The sequence below is a fragment of the Chelonia mydas genome, chromosome 3 (assembly GCF_015237465.2).
Source record: "Chelonia mydas isolate rCheMyd1 chromosome 3, rCheMyd1.pri.v2, whole genome shotgun sequence".
Lineage (NCBI taxonomy): Eukaryota > Metazoa > Chordata > Testudines > Cheloniidae > Chelonia > Chelonia mydas.
The window spans coordinates 152,171,935-152,192,138 of NC_057851.1; the positions used below are offsets into that span (position 1 = coordinate 152,171,935).

The 20,204-nt window shown below is 40.7% G+C and overlaps 1 protein-coding gene across 6 annotated transcripts in view; it reads left to right on the forward strand.

Moving 5' to 3' along the window:
* Positions 1–20,204, forward strand: part of CDC42BPA (CDC42 binding protein kinase alpha) — a 328,646-nt gene that overhangs the window by 134,817 nt on the left and 173,625 nt on the right. For all 6 annotated transcript variants that reach the window (XM_037895609.2, XM_037895606.2, XM_027833828.3 and 3 more), the window contains exon 5: positions 3,182–3,330. In XM_037895609.2, the coding sequence (XP_037751537.1) occupies positions 3,182–3,330 (149 nt within the window). The remainder of the gene's footprint in view (positions 1–3,181; positions 3,331–20,204) is intronic.

Here is a 20,204-nt window from a genome sequence, read left to right on the forward strand (position 1 = left end):
TTTTTCCAGGGGGACCCATACTGTTAGCAATCTTTGTCAACCATAAATAGTTTTCCTACCCTCAACAGGTCCAGATAGTCTAATTACACACTGTGTGTGGAACAATCCAAATTTGCCTCTGAGTTTCACAGAAAAGGTTTCATCATGCCATCTGGAGTGGCTCATGAGTGTGAGTTCCAAACTCAGGGCAGACTGTCCAGGAACAGGACACAAACCCCCAAATGGTTGTATGTTCTATAATTAGATTTCACCAGATAAAGTAACAAGTGTGAACTCCTAAAGGACTATAATAGCCTTAACATGGAGTCACAGACACTACTCTTAGTCTGTCTTGCCACACAGGCAAGTTTGTCTCTGTGATAGATGGTCCCTTCCATCAAAAATCATAACAATATTCAGGTTACTCCCAGTACCAAAAGGACCAGTCTCTTACCCCAAGTCAACTGTATTTCAGCTCTTAAACCAAAGAAAATGCTTGTAGCCTATACTGTAATAAATTATCAAAAGATTTATTAACTAGGAAAAAGAACTGTTATTTGCAAGGTTAAAGCAGATAAATGACTTCGTCTTAGATTTCAAAAGATAATATAGAATTTACTTATTATAGAAGTTTCTATGTCCTTTAGAGCTAACCCAAACTAAACACAGTTGGAGATCCCTTGCTTATGCCTAGAAATCTCTGCCTTTCCGAGATCAATCAGTACGGGGATAACAATTTCTCCTTAAGAGGCACTTTTATTGCCTTCCCCCAGGGCTCATGCTGTGATGGGACGAGAGCTTGTGCACATAACGTCTGTTGTTGGGGAGGAGATAACACTTCTTGTGGTAAACTAGCATTTTACACTTGGTAATGCTTCTCTCTTCACTGTGGGGGATTTACAGTCTTAGCAAACATTTTCATAGTTGCAGAGCAAACATTTAAACATTGCCTTATAACATTGGATATAGATACTATAAGTAGGATTAACACATGCAGCATCCTACAAGCACTCCGTAAAGTCTAAACACAAAAGCATGCTTATAATTGTAATAGCTATTTTAAGAATACTAACACACAGGTAAGCCAGTCTGGTTTCCAGCTGTGCATTTGTCAGTGTTCAGTGAGGCCTGGGGCCCTGGCAAGAGCAGGCACGGGCTCTGCTAGCGTCACAGACATTATAAGGTTTTTTAGCAACAATGATGGACAGTGCCAGTTTTGTTTGTTCAGCTGCTGATGAAATTCCAGAAAATAAGGCTTTTTTTTTCTTTTCCCGCTTTGCCTTTTCAGTTGCTATCCCTGAGTCCAGAGTCTTAGAGCTTCTCTACATGGAAGCAGTAAAGACTACGGAGGTATGAACTGTAGAGTGCATTAACGTGTTGCACTCTAACTGCCCTCTGTAAAACCTGCTGGCGTAAACTAAAAGGCACCTAGTTTGTGTTGATGCATCAACATAAATTAGGCATCTTTTTGTTCTCACCAGCGGGGTGTACAATGAGCAGTTGGGGTGCAACATGTTTAGAGCATTCCACAATTCACACCCCAGTAGTCCTCACCATGTTGCTACGTAGACAAGCCCTTGGGGGACTTTTTCAATTACAGAAAAATAAGGTACTCATAGCCTCAAAAGTTTTTACCTTGTTTGATCTGTTTCAGGTCATCTTGACCATATATTTGAATGCATTTTCAGAGTTTAGTTTGCATAATATAGGAAAATAGAGAGGGGTTATGGTCTCTCAAAATCTATGATCACATCCAGTTGCAATCATATTTTATGTTTCATTGGGAAACATTTACTTAACTTTAAATCGGTAAACTCAAAAATTGCTTTTCTCTGTGATTGAAATTACAAAATGGTAATCCCTTCCACTGTCTGTGGATATTCTACCAGGAGCCAGTACTATGAACAGAGAATCTGTTGGTCCTTCCCTATCCCAAGACTGGTTTAAGGTAAAGCATTTATTTTTCTGGTTTCAGAGTGGAACCTGTGTTTAGTCTGTATCGCAAAAACAACGAGGAGTACTTGTGGCACCTTAGAGACTAACAGATTTATTTGGGCATAAGGTTTCATGGGCTAAAACCCACTTCATCAGATGCATGGAGTGGAAAATACAGTAGGCAGGTATATATACACAGTACATGAAAAGATGGGAGTTGCCTTACCAAATGAGGGGGTCAGTGCTAACAAGACAATTCAATTAAAGTGGAAGTGGAAGTGGGCTATTCTCAACAGTAGAATACCAAGGGAGGAAAAATCACTTTTGTAGCGGTAATGAGACCAATGTAATCAGGGTGGCCCATTTCAAACAGTTGACAAGAAGTTGTGAGTAACAATAGGGGAAATTAGTTTTTTGTAGTGACCCATCCACTCCCAGTTTTTATTCAGGCCTAATTTGATGGTGTCCAGTTTGCAAATTAATTCCAGTTCTGCAGTTTCTCATTGGAGTCTGTTTTTGAAGGTTTTTTTGTTGAAGAATTGCCACTTTTAAGACTGTTGTTGAGTGTCCAGGGAGATTGAAGTGTTCTCTGACTGTTTTTTTTTAATGTTACAATTCTTGACGTCTGATTTGTGTCCATTTATTCTTTTGTGTAGAGACTGTCCGGTTTGGCCAATGTACACGGCAGAGGGGCATTGCTGGCACATGATGGCATATATCACATTGGTAGATGTGCAGGAAGAAATTGCGTCAAACTAGAGGAAATGTGTGGCCCCTAAATAAGATCCCATGCTAACCCAACTTTTTTTTTCAGTTAAATTTTTTAATACTTTAAGACTTTTGTATTCCATTTAAGGAGATTTTTATAATAAACTGAGAGAACTTAATTTCATAATCTTGTCTGATTCTGGAATGGTGAACTAGACAGACAATTTCCCTGTCTTTTTGTTTAATTTATTTGGACATAGGTAAATATGAAATCTTTACAAAAAAAAGATTTGCTAAAAACAAGTTTATGGTTTGTAGGATAACAAGGAATGTCAAAAGTTATTTGAAAAGGTAAATTCATGATGGCTATTTTTTTTTAAAATGCTTCTTTTAATGTTTTGTTTCCATTTTAAGAAAATGTCATGAAGAGCACTTCAGTGGTATCTAAAGTATTAATAATAGTCTGCAGTTCTTTAGCTGTACTTGGATTGTATTGGTCTTTGAGTCATTGTGTAAATTTTTTTTCTTTGTGTCTCCCATACCTCCCCCTTACTCATAGTACCTGGTTATGGATTACTATGTTGGAGGAGATCTGCTCACCCTGCTCAGCAAGTTTGAGGACAGGTTACCTGAGGATATGGCTCGTTTTTATTTGGCTGAAATGGTGATAGCGATTGATTCTGTACATCAGTTACACTACGTCCACAGGTAAGGAAATCCAGCACTGAAATACAGAGATGACTTTAACACTGCATTATGGACCACTTCCTGCAGTTCTAACTTCACCAAATTCCTGTTGAAGTTAAGGGGAGTTTTACCTGAAGGCAAGATTTTGCTTTAGTGGTCAATTAGAGTGGGCGCAACTGGCAAATATTGAATGTAATGGTGACCACTGTATATGTGGCTTCATTTTTTGGATGTTCAGAACTGTTGCCAGGCTTGTTCAACAAGCTTAAAGATATTTCTCGAAAAAATATTTGTCATTGGCATCTTCTAAATCAATATGCATGTTTTTATTTGTTAAATGTAGATCTTTCACAAAATATGGCTGCTGTGTGATTTGCTAACTTGGACACCAGGCATCTGTGCAGATACCTGGAGGGTGGGTCACATTGCAGGATCAGGTCTTATGCTTGGAATGTGTCTCTTGATTAGTTTCTTCTGTGCATAAATATTTCAAAGCACAAAATTAAGTGTTGGAATTTTGATTTTTTTTTTTAAGTTTTGTTTTGGATTTAGTAACATTTCTAGCAATTGACTGTTGATGGCTTTATGGTAGTGACTAAGTTATTTGTGCAAATAACTGAAAGCATTTGAACTTAATTTAAATGTAATGTCAAATGTGGTGCATTAGTTTGATGTATAAAAATGGCTCATTCCTGCCATTGCTTTTAACACAGTGCTCTTGCTGACTTCAGTAACAGCTTCATAATGATGGCAGGGGCAGTTCCAAAATGATAGTAGGATACTGCCTAAAGAGAGAGAGTGGGTTGTCCAAAATGATTCAACATTGAGCTAACTTTGCTTCCATTGAAGTTAATAATAAAACTCCCCTTGGCTTCAGTTGGAGCAGAGTTAACTTAACTACATATAAGCCCTTTTGAAAATTCCACCTAAGACTCCTTTTGAGCATAAACAACACTAGTGGCCATTCATATTGGCCTGATCTCCTCTCCAGAAGTGATCACAAGGTTGCCCTTGGGATCCATTTCAGTTTAGCATGAGTTTGGTGTGAAGAAATGTCCTAATGATTGATTTTATTTTGATTTGAGGTTGCTCTTCATGAAAGGGTTCTAGCTAGGAGCACCTTATGATTTTACATTGGTAAGCTCTGATTTGTCTTGCTTAAGCATTGAAGTAGGCATCATAGGAATTGGGGTTTGTCAGGTTCCTCATTTCTCATGTGAAATGTGTTTGAAGTCTTGTGACTCACCATTTCCAGGGGAGAAAAGAGCTGGTGGTTCTGTCAACGGACTGAATTTATGTGGAAAGGAGCTCTTTGTGAAACTTCCTAATGGAAAAGACCCATTAAAAGTATCTTATTTATGATCTTTGTGAATTCAAATGATTTCAAGTGTGTGTCTTTGAGAAGGTCTGTGTTCTTAAATCATTTTGCTCCTGATCCAGGGCTCATTGAAGTTGATGGAAAGACTGCCATTGACTTCAGTGGGCTTTGGATCAGGCTTTTTAAAAGTAACTTGTATGTGAATTGTTGAGCCTGCTGACTGACTATTTTTGATGGCAGTGAAAGAGCATTTCAGATGCTAGCTAGGCTGCTAAACTTTTTCTCTTAAGTCAGCCTGTAGAGCAGCTACAGTTCTCAGAAAAATAATTGAAGACGTTTCTTTCAGAAGACAATCTTGTCATTCCTGTACTGGTAATACGTAATGTACAACATAGGTGACATTTCCATCTTCAGATTGTTTATGTCCCCAATGTTAAATTGGTTTGCATGTGAACTTGTGATACACAATTAAATGGCATCCTATAGGAGCTTTACAGCAACAGAACTGTTAGATTTGAAGATAGATGCTTGTAGGAATCAGTGTATGGACATATTAACTTACCATACTTATTTCAAAATAGACTCCCGGTCCTTTTGTATTATTATTTGTAGCTTTGCCAGTGAGCTGCATGTAGCATATTCATAAGTCTTCTCTTTAAGGTCAATCCAAAAACGACACTTTTTATAATTCAAATAGAAGTAACACAAAGTGTGTTTATAAGGAAAAAAGCTTTTTGCAAAGATGAAAAATTCAAAAGGGCCTTGAGTAAGTGTTAACTGATCAGCCTTTGAAATGTGATCCATTTCCCTGTTACTTTATTGAGATGTTTGCAGCTGTTACAGCAGAAGAAAGGAAAACATTTGTAAGTGCCAGCAGTGCTCTTTCCTGAAAGAATAACCCTGGTGGCCTCCTCCTTTGGCGAGGGGGAAATATTGTTGTGGGAGGTCGAGGGCAGGGGAAAGGCAAAAGAGAACATATATTAATAGAAAGTGATAATGTAATATCTGTTGTGCCAATACTTCTGATGGATAGGCAGTATGCATAGGGATTTGAACTGTGTAGCTGGTGAATTAGAAACATCATATGTCATACATCTTTCTTTCAAGGTTATTTTGCTATCAAGATACAGAACTCTACGGGGTTTGAATATTTAGTCTTGCTTTTTTGGTGTCCCAGCTCTTTAAGGACAGATTTTCACATTGACCACAACTAGTCTCATAGTCTGTGATAAGAGCACTTCCCCCTCCTGCCTATATTTCTTATATACTTTTTTTTATCCTTATTCCTCATCCCTTTTATCTTTATCCTTCATCGATTCCAGTCTTTTCTACTGTTCAGTAATTGCTTTTGTATTCTAGCTGTAGAAGAGTGAAGTTTTTCTGGAGAATGGTGTTGATCACCATGATAGTTATCCTGCAAGATAACCCAAGAGTTTCACCCAAGCCATTGTTGTCCTTCCATAATGGACTGTCAGGAGAGCTTATGGACATGAAACACAAGCAACCTTAGAACTATGCGCCTCTGAAACTATAAACTATTGCAGAACTCCTCAGCTTTGTGTTGCTGTGCTGCAAGCCCTTAGGCAGTTTCTGAGCGGGCATTGCTGGATTGCAGAACCCTTATTTGGAAGGCTGTAAAGTCTAGAGAATGGTAGGTGTTAACTAATATACAGCTAGCTGGTGTGTGTGTGTGTGTGTGTGTGTGTGTGTATCTGCATTATATATGTATATATGGTGCAGATAGACACGTGTGTATATATGCTTGCACACTCTCTCTAAACATCTGAAAAGAGCTGCGTTCAAACTTACATGATATTTCACTTCTGCTCATGAATTTCAGGGAACAAATTGTGCAGTGTGTTACCCATTTGTTTTATCAATCTCATAAATTCTAATAATCATTAAACTGCATTTTCTAGTAATACATAGGTTAACTACTTTATTCTTGGTGCAAGTCACTGATGCGTTTTGCATTAACCAATGGCATTGAGAGCTCCATGACTGACTCTGGAAAGATTAGTTTATATGAATTACCTTTAATTGAACATGGTTGCATATATACTTCTTGCCTGATTGTGCAGCCCTTACTCAAATAAGACGTCCTTGGGAGCTCATGTAAGGACTGTGTTTACCAGTGGTACCCATTTAATTTATTAGTTTAAAAAATTATTAAATTATGTTCTTTTGTTAGTAAGCCAAGGTTGAATATTGCCTTGTGCCATTTGTGTGTAAGCTGTACTTTTCTGTACAGTGTATGGTTTTACATGTAGGCAACAGAAACACTGTAAAGCAAGAGGAAAATGAAAAGAATCATAGCATCTTCATTATGTTTCTGGTGAAATTTCTCAACTTTTATTAATGCTAGTTTGGTTTTAAAAAGTTTTTCTGTTTCCACTGTGATTAGGAGTAAATCATTCTCTTTCATATGCATTGCCAGGCTCTGCTTCCATGCATCATGGAGAGTTTGACCCTAACCCATATCTGAACAATCTTTGTCTTGAATTAGGTAGTTAGTCTTCATTACTGCATGTACAGCAATATGGCTGACATCATGTCATTAACACATGGAATTAGTGTCTCTTTTTCCTGTGAGATTTTAAACTAGCCTTTTGCTTAAATTAATGCCGAGCCATTGACTATTGGTTGACTTGAGTTATTTAAATCAACATATTACAGTAATATATATCAAAGATTTCACTTGAGGATGGATGTTACTTTTGATGATGCTCTTTACCTGGGTTGAAAGACTGCTATGTACAGTTAGAGACAGGGCAGTGCTGTAATCCAACCTCTTGTATATTCCATGAACCATGTTCTGATCTTGCAGGAGAATAGTGATATAGGTGATCATCCTGAGTACAAAGGACATAAATCTCTGCCTTCTCTTGTGTTTAACACATGTCAGCAGCCTTTTTACACATTACATTCAGGAATTTGTGAGTGAGTGTGTTTTGCATTTTTTTAAAAATGCACTCACTTGATACTGGCCTAAAAACAAAATAAAAATATCTGTCCGTTAATATTGCATGATAATATTCATTTGTTAATATTTTGTTTTCATTACACTCTGCATTTCCCTACTGCTAGTTTATATTTTTTGATAAATTATTATAGTCACATAATCTGAGACTCCACTACAAGATGGAAAGGGTCCTATTCTAAACTAAGCAATGGCAAAGGTTAAAACCATAATTCAAGTGTATCCTCCTTAGTTTGTGCTAATTTATGGATGCTTATTGGGTGGCCTGCAGAAGCCTTTTACTGTATGTAGATAGAAGCTCAGAAGCCAGTTTAGCAGATGCTAAAACAGATTCATAAAGTTAATGGACACTTCCATAATAGCAATAACAATTAATTTTATTTTTAGAGCTTTTCTTCCCTTTGCACTCAAGCTGTTTTGCAACAATTCATATTAGAACAATACAGTATGTAGAAATGTGTTCAAACTTTTTCTATAGTAACTTGCCAAGAAGTGAAAGTTTCTTTTTAAGAGAAATGTTCTTCACTGTAGGTGGTTAAAGCTCCCCTTGAAGAATAGCTATTATCCCTAGGTCCCAATTCAGCACTTGAATTATGCATGTATATTCCACTGACTGCACTGAGAGCTCTCTGAATGTACCCAATGGGACTTCCATTGAAGAGTTTGACATCTTAAATTGGAGTTTTTGAACAATAAAACCTTTCATTTAATTGTAAAACCACAGTTCTGGTTCCAAGGATAAAATAAAAAAACCTTTTAAGTTGATATTTGTCAAATAGCAAAACAAGATAATTCTGAAGCAACTGTGTTGCTTAGTGATGAGAGAAGAGAAGAGGACTAGTTTTTGGGTTCTTTTTCAGCTCTTCTCATGACTTGCAGTTTGACCATGAGTGAGTAACTTAAACTCTCTGTCAGTAAGCTTACTTTTCTGAGCAGTAAATATGATAACACTGAAAAACATTGTAAAGGAGTGTTGATGACGAAATACTTTAAATCTTCAAAGGGTTACACTATGTAAACATGACTGACAACTAAAGCCATTCTTTAGAGAGAAACAATAGCTTATAGATTTTTAGAATGTCTGTTCTTCCATCACTTAAGTTTGTTGGACAGAAATTCAGCATTGTTTGTTACTCCTCTTGGGGCCAAATTGTGTCGTCAGATGCCTCTACATGACCATGATGAAGATCATTAGGAATTGTTTATGCATACAAACCCAAAATTTGGGCCCACGACTAGACATTTTTGCATTGTTTGGTCCCTCTTCTCTGAGCTCAAATTTCAAAAGTAACTAAAGCTAGATCCTGTTAAATAGGAATGTTTTTTGTGTCACCAACCAGCTTGTATATAGCCTTTAACTCTTTGAGATTTAGGCTAGACAATCTACAAAAAATAGATGGCTGTTGTTTGCAGTAAGGACATCTTTTGGGGGTGGGGGGAGGTCTACTGTTTTGTATGCTCCTGAAATATTAAGTCAATGTTGTTTTTTCTAAAACGTGGCCGGATGGCTGTCTCTTTGAATTTCCTTTTGCAGTTTTTTAGCTCAACTGAATCCTAAAGACTCAATTAAAGTTCATTCAGTTATGAAGTTGTCATTGACATCCATCAGCTTCCAGCTGATATTTCTAAATGTAATCTGCATGACACTTACCTGGAGTTTATTTTTGCTTTTTCAAAACAATGTCTGATAAGGTCTCTGTCTTACAAAGGTGATTTCCTTCCTGAGGATCTGCTATATGGAAACATTGCAACTTGCTTAATTTTAAGTGTTCAGTTAAGCATCCTTCCTGAATAGGGATGCTTTGCTGTATCAAAGCCTGAGTACTTAGCTCATATATGTCATTTCACTGGCCACATCAGGGCTGATACTGTGAGGTGCTGATCAACTTCTGAGGGGTGCTGAGGGTCCTCAACTCCCAGTGACTCTAAAGATAGTTGAGGATTCTCAGCAAGTTAGACATATTGAAATTAAAGCCTTGTTCATTCCTCTTCTTTTGTATTTAAAAATATTTTAGAGCAGAGTTCTCTAGCTAGCCACTTCATGCAAAAATTTGGAGTATTTAATATAAAACAGGGTGTGTGGTTCTGCAAGGTGAGTGCTCCATCTCTCCTTGACTTCAAAGAAAGCTCAGAGAAGTCATAACCTTGCAGGCTTGGGCTCAAATTTTTACTTCCATTTGACAATTCTTAACTTCTGTAACTTTTTTTTAAGCAACATTAAAAGATCGTATGTCCTTTTTTTCAATCTTACTTTAACACTTCAACTCTTGAACTGTGCTGTACTTCCTGGTGTATAGTGCTATGGGCAGTTAGCTCATATGAGACACTGATGGACTTTTAAAAAGGCAGATGTCCCAAATGGAAATAAAACAGATTTTATTATAACCTTAAAAGTTCAAGCAGAATATGCTCTTTTTATAGATCTAAGAACTTTCCATTTTTAGCTATGAAATTCTTGTGATACTGTTTTCCTTTGTGACCTAGACTTACTGGTAGAGGCCTTGTACCTTTATGAAAGTTCTGATACCTGTTAATGTTGTTCCAGAACATAATTAATTTTGAGTTTTAGAGAACAAGGGCCATGTGCCTAGGGGAAATTCTTTTGACATTTTAAAAGAAGAGTCTTGTGTATAGATATACTGTGCATACACTCCTGCAGTACCACCTTCTTGTTTGAGTGATGGTCCCTGTGTGTATTCCACTAGAGGTACACATACACTCCATGCACCTGAAACTGGAAGATGTTTCATTAGCAGGGTCCATTGATCTGCACCTACTCCCTTCTCCGTGGGCTCTAAAGCAAGGATACAGGGAACATCTCTCTAGTTCCTTTCTGCCACCAGTGGTCTAAGACAGAACTTCGCTAGCACCCGCAGCTTTAGCTAGCATTCTTTGTTTTATTAGTGTAAATAGTTGTAAATGGTGTTAGCCTGATAAAATTCTGATTTCAGTGTTAGGGTTCTTTTTAGTGAATTTTTTAGAGGCTGGGGTACCCCCACAATCTCCCTGTAAAGGTACCTAGAATGTCTAGGACCCCAGGATTCAAGACCTGTGTAGTCTGCCCATGGGCGTTCCCAGTTAGCGATGGCCACAACACTTGTCTGTGTTGCCTCAAGGAAGCTCACGTCCCCTCCCAGTGTAATATCTAATGGTCCTTTCCTTACTGAATGAATCAGTCCTGAGAGCTCAGACTTCACACATTCTTGATGGATCACTCGATGAGGCCAAAGTTGGACCCTGGCCCATCAGAACCCAGGTACATCAGGCAGAGGCACTGAGAAGTGCCTCTTCAAGCACGATGGCTCTGGCTACTAGACCTCAGAGAGCAGAGTTTAGGGACTCTAGCAGTAAACAAGGCAGACAGGAGGAGGATTAAAAGTAAGCATTCTTACAAGGACGGACATGAGAAACCCCCCTCTAAGTCCTCGTCTAAGAAGATAACTTCTTCCCTGACCCATTTTAAGTTGGTGAGACTCTGTGCCATGGTATGGGTTGTGTCAGGAGCTCAAAAGGAACATGTTACTGGTTCCTCAGCACTAGGACCCAAAAGTGCCTCAGGACTGTCATCCACAGAAGTGGCAAGACACTTCTCCATACTGGCAAAGCAAAGGAGTGAGTGGATGCTGACTTGCATGGGAAGTCCAATTACCTGTGGAGGATCTGCCCTTTAATGGAAATAACCTGTTCAGTGACAATGATTTGAAAGACGCTTATTTCCATGTAGATATCTGCTCCACGCACAAGAGGTCCCTGCATTTTACCATTGACCTAGACCACTACCAATACAGAGTCTTCACAAAGGTAGTAGTAATAGTAGTGGCGGCATGTCTGCATCATCAGGTTACTTCAGTATTCCCTTACCTGGAAGACTGGCTTCTCACAGGAAAGTCATACCAAGAAGTTCAGGTGACAACTTTATTGCTGCTCTAACTCCTACAATCATTAGGTCTAGAGGTAAACGCAGAAAAGTCCACTTTAGTTCCCACAAAGACTATAGATTTTATTGGGGCCACCCTGGATTCAGTCACAGCCTAACCATACCTACCTCAAGACTGGTTGCAGGCTATGATGGAATTCATCACTCTACCCCAAGTAAGGCCCCGTCATCCTCCTAGGATGTCTCGGGTACATATGTGATATCCTTTGTGAGGCTCCATCTATGATGTCTATAGTAGAGCCCTGCTTGGGACTAATGTATAGCCCTGCCGCGGGATGAGGGTCCTGCAGGACCGGCTGTCATGATAGCGGTAGCAGCAGGATCAAGGAATAGTCCCATGCAGGGCTCTAGTCTACAGGCATGATTGTGAACATTCTGTGCACCAAGCAAGCACTGTCTGGATAAATTGATCATGCTCCCACACAGAATCTTGACAAAGGCTTGCAAATGGTTCCTGTTGTTTACCTGTAACCTTCACATTCAAGTCATGTCAGACAACATGAAAACAGTCTATTGCATCAACAAACAGGGAGGAGCATTATCCATCCTTCTCTGCTCAGAGGCTGTCAATGCCAGGAATTGATGCCTCTATCACCTTATCACCATCTTGGTGGTGCACCTACCAGAAGTGCAGAACGTTCTGACAGCTTCAGCAGACATTTCTCCAGAGACCACAAGTGGGAACTACACCACTTGGGAGTGCACAGTATGTTTCAAGAAGAGGATTCCTGGTGAGGGATCTCTTTGCATCTCCTGAGAACAGGAAAAGCTCAGCCAACTTGTTCCTAAGTGGTCCGTGGCCACAGCTGCAGAGGGGATACATTTCTTGTCTGGTTTCAGAGCAGCAGCCATGTTAGTCTGTATTCGCAAAAAGAAAAGGAGTACTTGTGGCACCTTAGAGACTAACAGATTTATTTGAGCATAGGATGAAGTGAGCTGTAGCTCACGAAAGCTTATGTTCAAATAAATTGGTTAGTCTCTAAGGTGCCACAAGTACTCCATTTCTTGTCTGGTGGTTGGAACCAGTAATTTGTGTGTTTCTGTCTAGGCCTGTCTTAACATGAGTTCTGAGGAAGATCAGACAAGACAAAGCAACATATCCTCCAGATGGCCATGCGCCCATGCATCCACATTCAGCTCTTGCCAGACCTCTTAACCCAGGACAGAAGCAAGGTCCTTCATCCCAACCCAGCATCTCTCCATCTGGCAATTTGGTATTTGGACAATGAACTTTAAAAAATCCTGCTTGATTTCTGTATAGCCCATCCTTAGCAACAGCAGAAAAGACACTATAAGGAAATACTATATAATAAATTGAAAGGTTCTCTGTATGGTGTCAGCATCATCAGCTGCCCTCGGAGGATTCCGAGATTCCAACTATACTGGTTTACTTCCTCTCTCTGAAAATTACACGGTTGTCCCTCAACTCCTTATGAATGTACTTGGCAGCTATTTCACTCTCCCAGTGGATGACTATACAATCTTTGCTCACCTGATTATAATAAATCTATTTTTCTGAAGGGCCCAAACCCCCTGCCACAGCCCTGATCCCCCTCCCGCCCTCCGAATCCCTTGATCCCAGCCCAGTGCCCCTCTTGTACCCCAAGCCTCTCATCCCGTGCCCCACCCCAGAGCCCCCACCCCTAGCCAGACCCTTCACGTGCACGCGTGCACACACACACACACACACACCTCTGCAGCCCCTTTGTGTCAGGCAAAATGGCCCTTAACGCCCTGGCTCCCCTTGGAGTACAGTTCTCCCAGGCACTGCAGAAGACAGCGTGAGGATCCCTCTTAACCTCTACCATAGGGGACATACCAGGGTGGGGGGCTGGGCATACTAGGGGCGGGTTGAGGTTGGGCTGCACCATTGTGGAGATTTCAGGCAGCACTGTGTGGTTCATGGAGCTGCCATTAATTTAGGCCTCTAGGGCTGTCTAAATTACACCAGAAGTGTCTTCAGCTCCCAGAGCAGCCCAGCATCAGGAGGGTACAAAGGTGGTTTAAATCCACCTTAGCTCTCACCTCCTCCTGGGCTGCAACTTCTGTGCCTCTTAGAGGTTCAAGGCCACACAATGACTCATGGCACACATTACATGAATTAAAAGCTGGCTGACTGATTGGAAGTGGTTCTTGGCCCTACACTAGCAAACATTTTTTATCAGTAACCTGGAAGAAAACATAAAATCATCACTGATAATGTTTGCAGATGACATAAAAATTGGGGAAGTGATCAATAATGAAGAGGACAGGTCTGTGATACAAAGCAATCTGGATCTCTTGGTAAGCTGGCACAAGCAAACAATATGCTTTTTAAGTTACAGCTAAATGTAAATGTATATATCTAGGAACAAAGAATGTAGACCAGACTTCTAGAATGGGCAACTCTATCCTGGGACCCAGTGACTCTGAAAAAATTTTGGCAGTTGTGCTGGACAGTCAGCTGAACATGAGCTTCCAGTGTGATGCTGTTGCCAAAGGGCTAATAGGATCCTTGGATGCATAAACAGGAGAATCTGAAGTAGGGGTTATTTTATCTCTGTATTTGGCACTTGTGAAATTGCTGCTGGAATAGTGTGTCCAGGTCTGGTGTCCCCAGTTCAAGAAGGATGTTAATAAATTGGAACGGGTTCAGAGAAAAGCCATGAGAAAGATTAGAGGATTAGAAAACATGCCTTACAGTGACAGACTCAAGGAGCTCAGTCTGTTTAGCTTAACAAAGAAAAGATAAAAGTGGTGACTTGATAGCAGTGGTGCCCAAACTTTTCCTGTCCTGCCCCACCTTACCAGTAATGGAATCTGTCCACGCCCCCTTCCATTACAGCACAGTTGGCTCAGCAGAGGGGATTGTGCTGAAGGCAGCGCTGGGGGCAGTACTGGGGATGGGCGAGGAGCCAAGGCTAGAGGCAGAGCTGGCCTGGGGACGGAGAGGGAATGAGAGCAGAGTAGGGGGTGGGTCTGGGCTGGGGCTGCTGGCTGGGCCTGAGCTGGGCCGGGGACAGAGCAGGGAACAGATTGTAGCTCTGGCTGAGAGGAGAGCTGGGCTGGGGGCAAAGTAGGGTTGCGGCTGGGGGCAGAGCTGGGCTGGGTGGTGCTCCCTCCCTGCCCCCTGAACATTTCTCCATGCCCTCCTGGGGGGGGGGCATGCCCCACAGTTTGGGGACCACTGGTCTATAGGTACCTGCATGGGGAACAAATACTTGACAATCGGTTTTTCAATCAAGCAGAGAAATGTGTAACATGATTCAGTGGTTGAAAGTTGGAGCTAGACAAATTTAGACTGGGAATAAGGTATACACTTTTGAGAGTTAGGATAATCAACCATTGGAACAATTTACCAAGGGTCATGGTAGATTCTCTATCATTGACCATTTTTAAATCAAAATTGGATGTTTTCTAAAAGCTCTGTTCTAGGAATTATTTTGGGGAAGTTCTCTGGCTGTGTTGTACAGGAGGTCAGGCTAGATGATTGCAGTGGTCCTTTCTGGCCTTGGAATGTATGAATCTGAATGTTAGAACCAATATTAGAATTTGGGAATATTCAACTCCCAATCTCATGATACTCCAGATTGTCACAAAGCGATTATAAACATAATAATATCCACATGCTGGCATGTGCCAGCATAAATTGGACATTTTTTCTTTGTGATGAATGACAAATCCTCACTTACATCCTTATCAAGAAAATATTTTTGAAAGATTAAACATCTTTGTCCTTTTCGGTTAATGCTACAGAAGTGCAGCTAAATATGGGATGTGAGCTGTCAAGTTCTAGCTATTCATAAATTTTTCCTATTCTTACAGCTGAAAAGATTAAGTATGCAAATGATAAACACATGTAATTCCTGAATGTTTTGAACAAGTACACACGCCCACAACCCTGCTCAATCTTATTTTATTTCTGAACTCCTAAAAGTTGTTCCTATATTTTGTCTGTAATGGAATGTATTTTGACATTTTAAAACCAGAAATATATCAGATCATCTTCTCCTTTTTTTTTTTAACTTCAGCTTCTGTTCTGAAATGTAATTTTTAGCTGGACTGTATCAGAGAGCTCTTAAAATGGAGCAGTTGAATTCTCTGCACAGTTGATATCCTTTCTGAAAGAGACCTAATGTAAGAATAAATCTATTAAAAGAATGAAAGCGCTCTCTCCTCTCCAATCATGATTGCCTCTGCCTTGCTTTTAGTAGGAAGATACCATTTTGCCCTCAGTAAAAATCCTCCTGTGGACATCACGAACAAGGTCGGCTCCCAGACTACTGCACTGGGCAGCACACTATGGGGAGGAGGTGACCAGCCCTCTGCGAAGAAAGAAGTGATTCAGGACTATTTAGAAAAGCTGGACGAGCACAAGTCCATGGGGCCGGATGCGCTGCATCTGAGAGTGCTAAAGGAGTTGGCGGATGTGATTGCAGAGCCATTGGACATTATCTTTGAAAACTCATGGCAATCAGGGGAGGTCCTGGACAACTGGAAAAAGGCTAATGTAGTGCCCATCTTTAAAAAAGGGAAGGAGGAGGATCCGGGGAACTACAGGCCAGTCAGCCTCACCTCAGCCCCTGGAAAAATCATGGAGCAGGTCCTCAAAGATTCAATTCTGGAGCACTCAGAGGAGAGGAAAGTGATCAGGAACAGTCAGCATGGATTCACCAAGGGCGAGTCATGCCTGCCTAATCTAATTGCCTTCTATGACGAGATAACTGGCTCTGTGGATGAGGGGAAAGCAGTGGACGTGTTATTCCTTGACTTTAGCAAAGCTTTTGACATGTTCTCCCACAGTATTCTTGCCAGCAAGTTAAAGAAGTATGGGCTGGATGAATGGACTATAAGGTGGATAGAAAGCTGGCTAGATTGTCGGGCTCAACGGGTAATGATCAATGGCTCCATGTCTAGTTGGCAGCCGGTATCAAGTGGAGTGCCCCAAGGGTCGGTCCTGGGGCCGGTTTTGTTCAATATCTTCATTAATGATCTGGAGGATGGCGTGGATTGCACCCTCAGCAAGTTTGCAGATGACATTAAACTGGGAGGAGAGGTAGATACGCTGGAGGGTAGGGGTAGGATACAGAGGGACTAGACAAATTGGAGGACTGGGCCAAAAGAAATCTGATAAGGTTCAACAAGGACAAATGCAGAGTCCTGCACTTAGGACGGAAGAATCCCATGCACCCCTACAGACTAGGGACCGAGCGGCTAAGCAGCAGCTCTGCAGAAAAGGACCTAGGGGTTACAGTGGACGAGAAGCTGGATATGAGTCAACAGTGTGCCCTTGTTGCCAAGAAGGCCAATGGCATTTTGGGATCTGTAAGAAGGGGCATTGCCAGCAGGTCGAGGGACGTGATCGTTCCCCTCTATTCGACACTGGTGAGGCCTCATCTGGAGTACTGTGTCCAGTTTTGAGCCCCACACTACAAGAAGAATGTGAAAAAATTGGAAAGCATCCAGCGGAGGGCAACAAAAATTATTAGGGGACTGGAACACATGATTTATGAGGAGAGGCTGAGGGAACTGGGATTGTTTAGTCTGCAGAAGAGAAGAATGAGGGGGGATTTGATAGCTACTTTCAGCTACCTGAAAGTGGGTTCCAAAGATGTTGGATCTAGACTGTTCTCAGTGGCGCCAGATGGCAGAACAAGGAGTAATGGTTTCAAGTTGCAGTGGGGGAGGTTTAGGTTGGATATTAGGAAAACCTTTTTCACTAGGAGGGTGGTGAGCACTGGAATGCGTTACCTAGGGAGGTGGTGGAATCTCCTTCCTTAGAAGTTTTTAAGGTCAGGCTTGACAAAGCCCTGGCTGGGATGTTAGTTGGGGATTGGTTCTGCTTTGAGCAGGGGGTTGGACTAGATGACCTCCTGAGGTCCCTTCCAACTGTATTATTCTGTGATCCCTGAAATATTTCCTTTCAGCTAGCAGAGAGTTTAGGATTTAAGATCATTCACAAGATGCCCTTCATTTTTCAACTATAAACTTTGTTGCCAGTATATCTATTTTTGATGTGCTGAGTCAGGAGTTTGTTGTCTTCTGGGTGTGTCCTGTATTTCTTGATCATTAATTTGCTTAAGTGGAAAATTTTGGAGTGGAGGGCACATCTAAAAAGTAAGCAGCATTGAGTAGTATGTGTGAGTCAAGTCGACACATGTGTGAGCCAAATTTGCTGGCTTTTGGTAAAGTGAACCATAATTGTGGCTTTAAAAGATCACAACAGCATATTTTAAGCATGTTTACCAGACTCTGCAACAGACATAATGTCCAAAACACATGAGAAGATGTACTTACCAAGACTGCTGAGAGTGAAGGAAACAGGCAGAGCTGCAAAGGAAAAAATAACATAGATTATTTTAGTAGTCTGGTGAAATTGTATTGCTTTGAATTGTTGTAAGATTTAATTTTACATTAACAAGTGTAGGACTGGTATTCATTTTCGTGATAATTCATAAAGCTAATGCTCCCCTATATAAGTTATTCCTTTGTAAAGATAAAAAAATGCTGTGATTCTGAGCTCTTGAGTTTCCTCCCCATTCTTCCATTGAATAGGGCAGGAAATCAAGGAAATTTCCACAGTCTCTGGGCTTCCATATTTCTTCCAGGCGCGTTGGCTACAGATGTCGGCATCTTCTCCCAGAGTCCCCCTTCAGGGAGATTTCCAGTCTGTGCAAGCTAATGGTGTCTTGACACAGATTTTCTGGCACCAATGACTGTTGCTGCCAGGTTTTTCTGAGGAGTTTGGGTGGGATGGAAATATTCTGAAACTACCAGACTCTGGGATACTGATTGTCCAACAGCTTCTGCAGTAGACCAGATCTAGTCTCATCCAGACATCAAAAGATTTCTTAGATTATTGTCTCTACCAGTTCAGCATTCCATTATGGGGCCTTCCCTAGTTTAATGTTCTTATTAAATACCCATTTAAACTATTACATTCTGTGTTGCTCAGGGTTGCATTTCTAGTGGCTGTAACCTTGGTCAGAAGAAACTCAGAACTGGAGGCGCTAGTCACAGAACCATAGTATTGCTTATTCCACACTGATATGTGGTGCTTGAGATATGGTTTTTATTAAACAAGGCTTTTTGCAAGTCACAGGAATTGCCCTGAACTGGTACATCTAGAAGAAAAAGAAACCCAGTTGTCCACAAAACCCTCAGGATGTGCTTAAATATTAAAATCCTCGTCCTTCATCTTCGGATACCCAGCTTTAGAGGAGAAAATCCTTGATTACAATGTGGTCAAGGTGTGGGAGGCCGGCAAGGCAAAATCTCTCCTACTTTATCAGTTCTGATGAGTCTTTTGCTCATAAACTTACCAACCCCTTGGGCTGGGTGGTTATAATCCGAAGAAGAAAACCCATAGCAAGCTAAGAACTTTTCAGGTAAAAGACACATTTTCCCCTTCTTTATTATTATTTTTTTACACTTGTTCCCTCTCTCACTGCAGATAGATTTGGCAAATCCCCTGTACACAGCATCTTTCAAGAGGCAGAGAAATGGATTTGCTATCAGGCAGTGTGGAAATATATTCCCATTTTAATGTGATTTTTTTTTTTTTTTTTGTAACAAAGGGATGAAGAACATTGCCCTGGGTGAAGATGAAAGATACAACCAGGAAGTACTTTTCTTTGACTAAGAAAGGTGCCTGTTAGTCCTGTGTCCTGATTGGAGAGACTTAAGGACCAATTCTACCCTGATATCTGCATGGAACTTCCACTGAATTGGACCATTTAAAAAACTAGCCTTGCCTTCCACGCAATAGCAGTTATAGCAAGGTTTATTAGTAGCTGAGTGGGATGTTGCTCTCAGAGGTATAGCTAATTTGGGCCTGAGGGCTGTTCTTCATCCTTGGACTATACAACATCCTTTTTGTTGTTTTTTTGTTATTTAAATAAGCTATCCTCATTTGGAATATTATGACTCTGGTGTGAGGATTCTTAAATCACCAGGACATTCAAACTCGGGTCTTCACGATGTCATGTCATATCCGTTCTTCCAGATAAAGACAAAATATTCCCATTATAGGCAGTAATTTTATAAGCCAAACTTCGTTTACGTTATTTCCTTTCTGATTCTCTCAGACCTGGACAAATGTTCTCTTCCTTCTACTTGCTAGTTGGTTTAGTTTCCAAAGTCAATAGCAACTAAGTAGGCCCAAGATAGTTTTTCCTCATTTCCACACACACAGCCATGCTAAGTGTGATTCTGAAGCACATGATTTTCTCCTTGCTTCTAACTGGTTCATTAGCTGTTGACTCAGGATGGCTTCTTGTTCTTAGAATTCACCTGCTTCCATGAATTCCTTCCATGGCTGGCTCTCCCTTCATAAAGTTCAAGCTCCTTATCCTTATCTTCATGCCTCTGCACAGCTGACCTTGTATATCTCTGTTCTTGTTTCTGATTTCTACATTTCCCAGTGTCTTTTGTTCTCCCCGTCCTCTGTCCTTAGTGCTTCCTTTTTCTTCTCTTTTTCTGGGCACTGTACCTTTTTTCATGCTATTGTCTTCCACTTCTCATTTACCTCACACCCTTGCTGTTCTTTAAATCCTTCTTTTAAGATCCTTTCTTTTTCTCAGTAGTATCAGGAGGCTTCTTCTTTGTTTGTTCCTATCTTTGTACGTGAAACTCACTTTTATTTTATCTGACTAGATTAGATTGGAAGTTGTTCAGGGCAT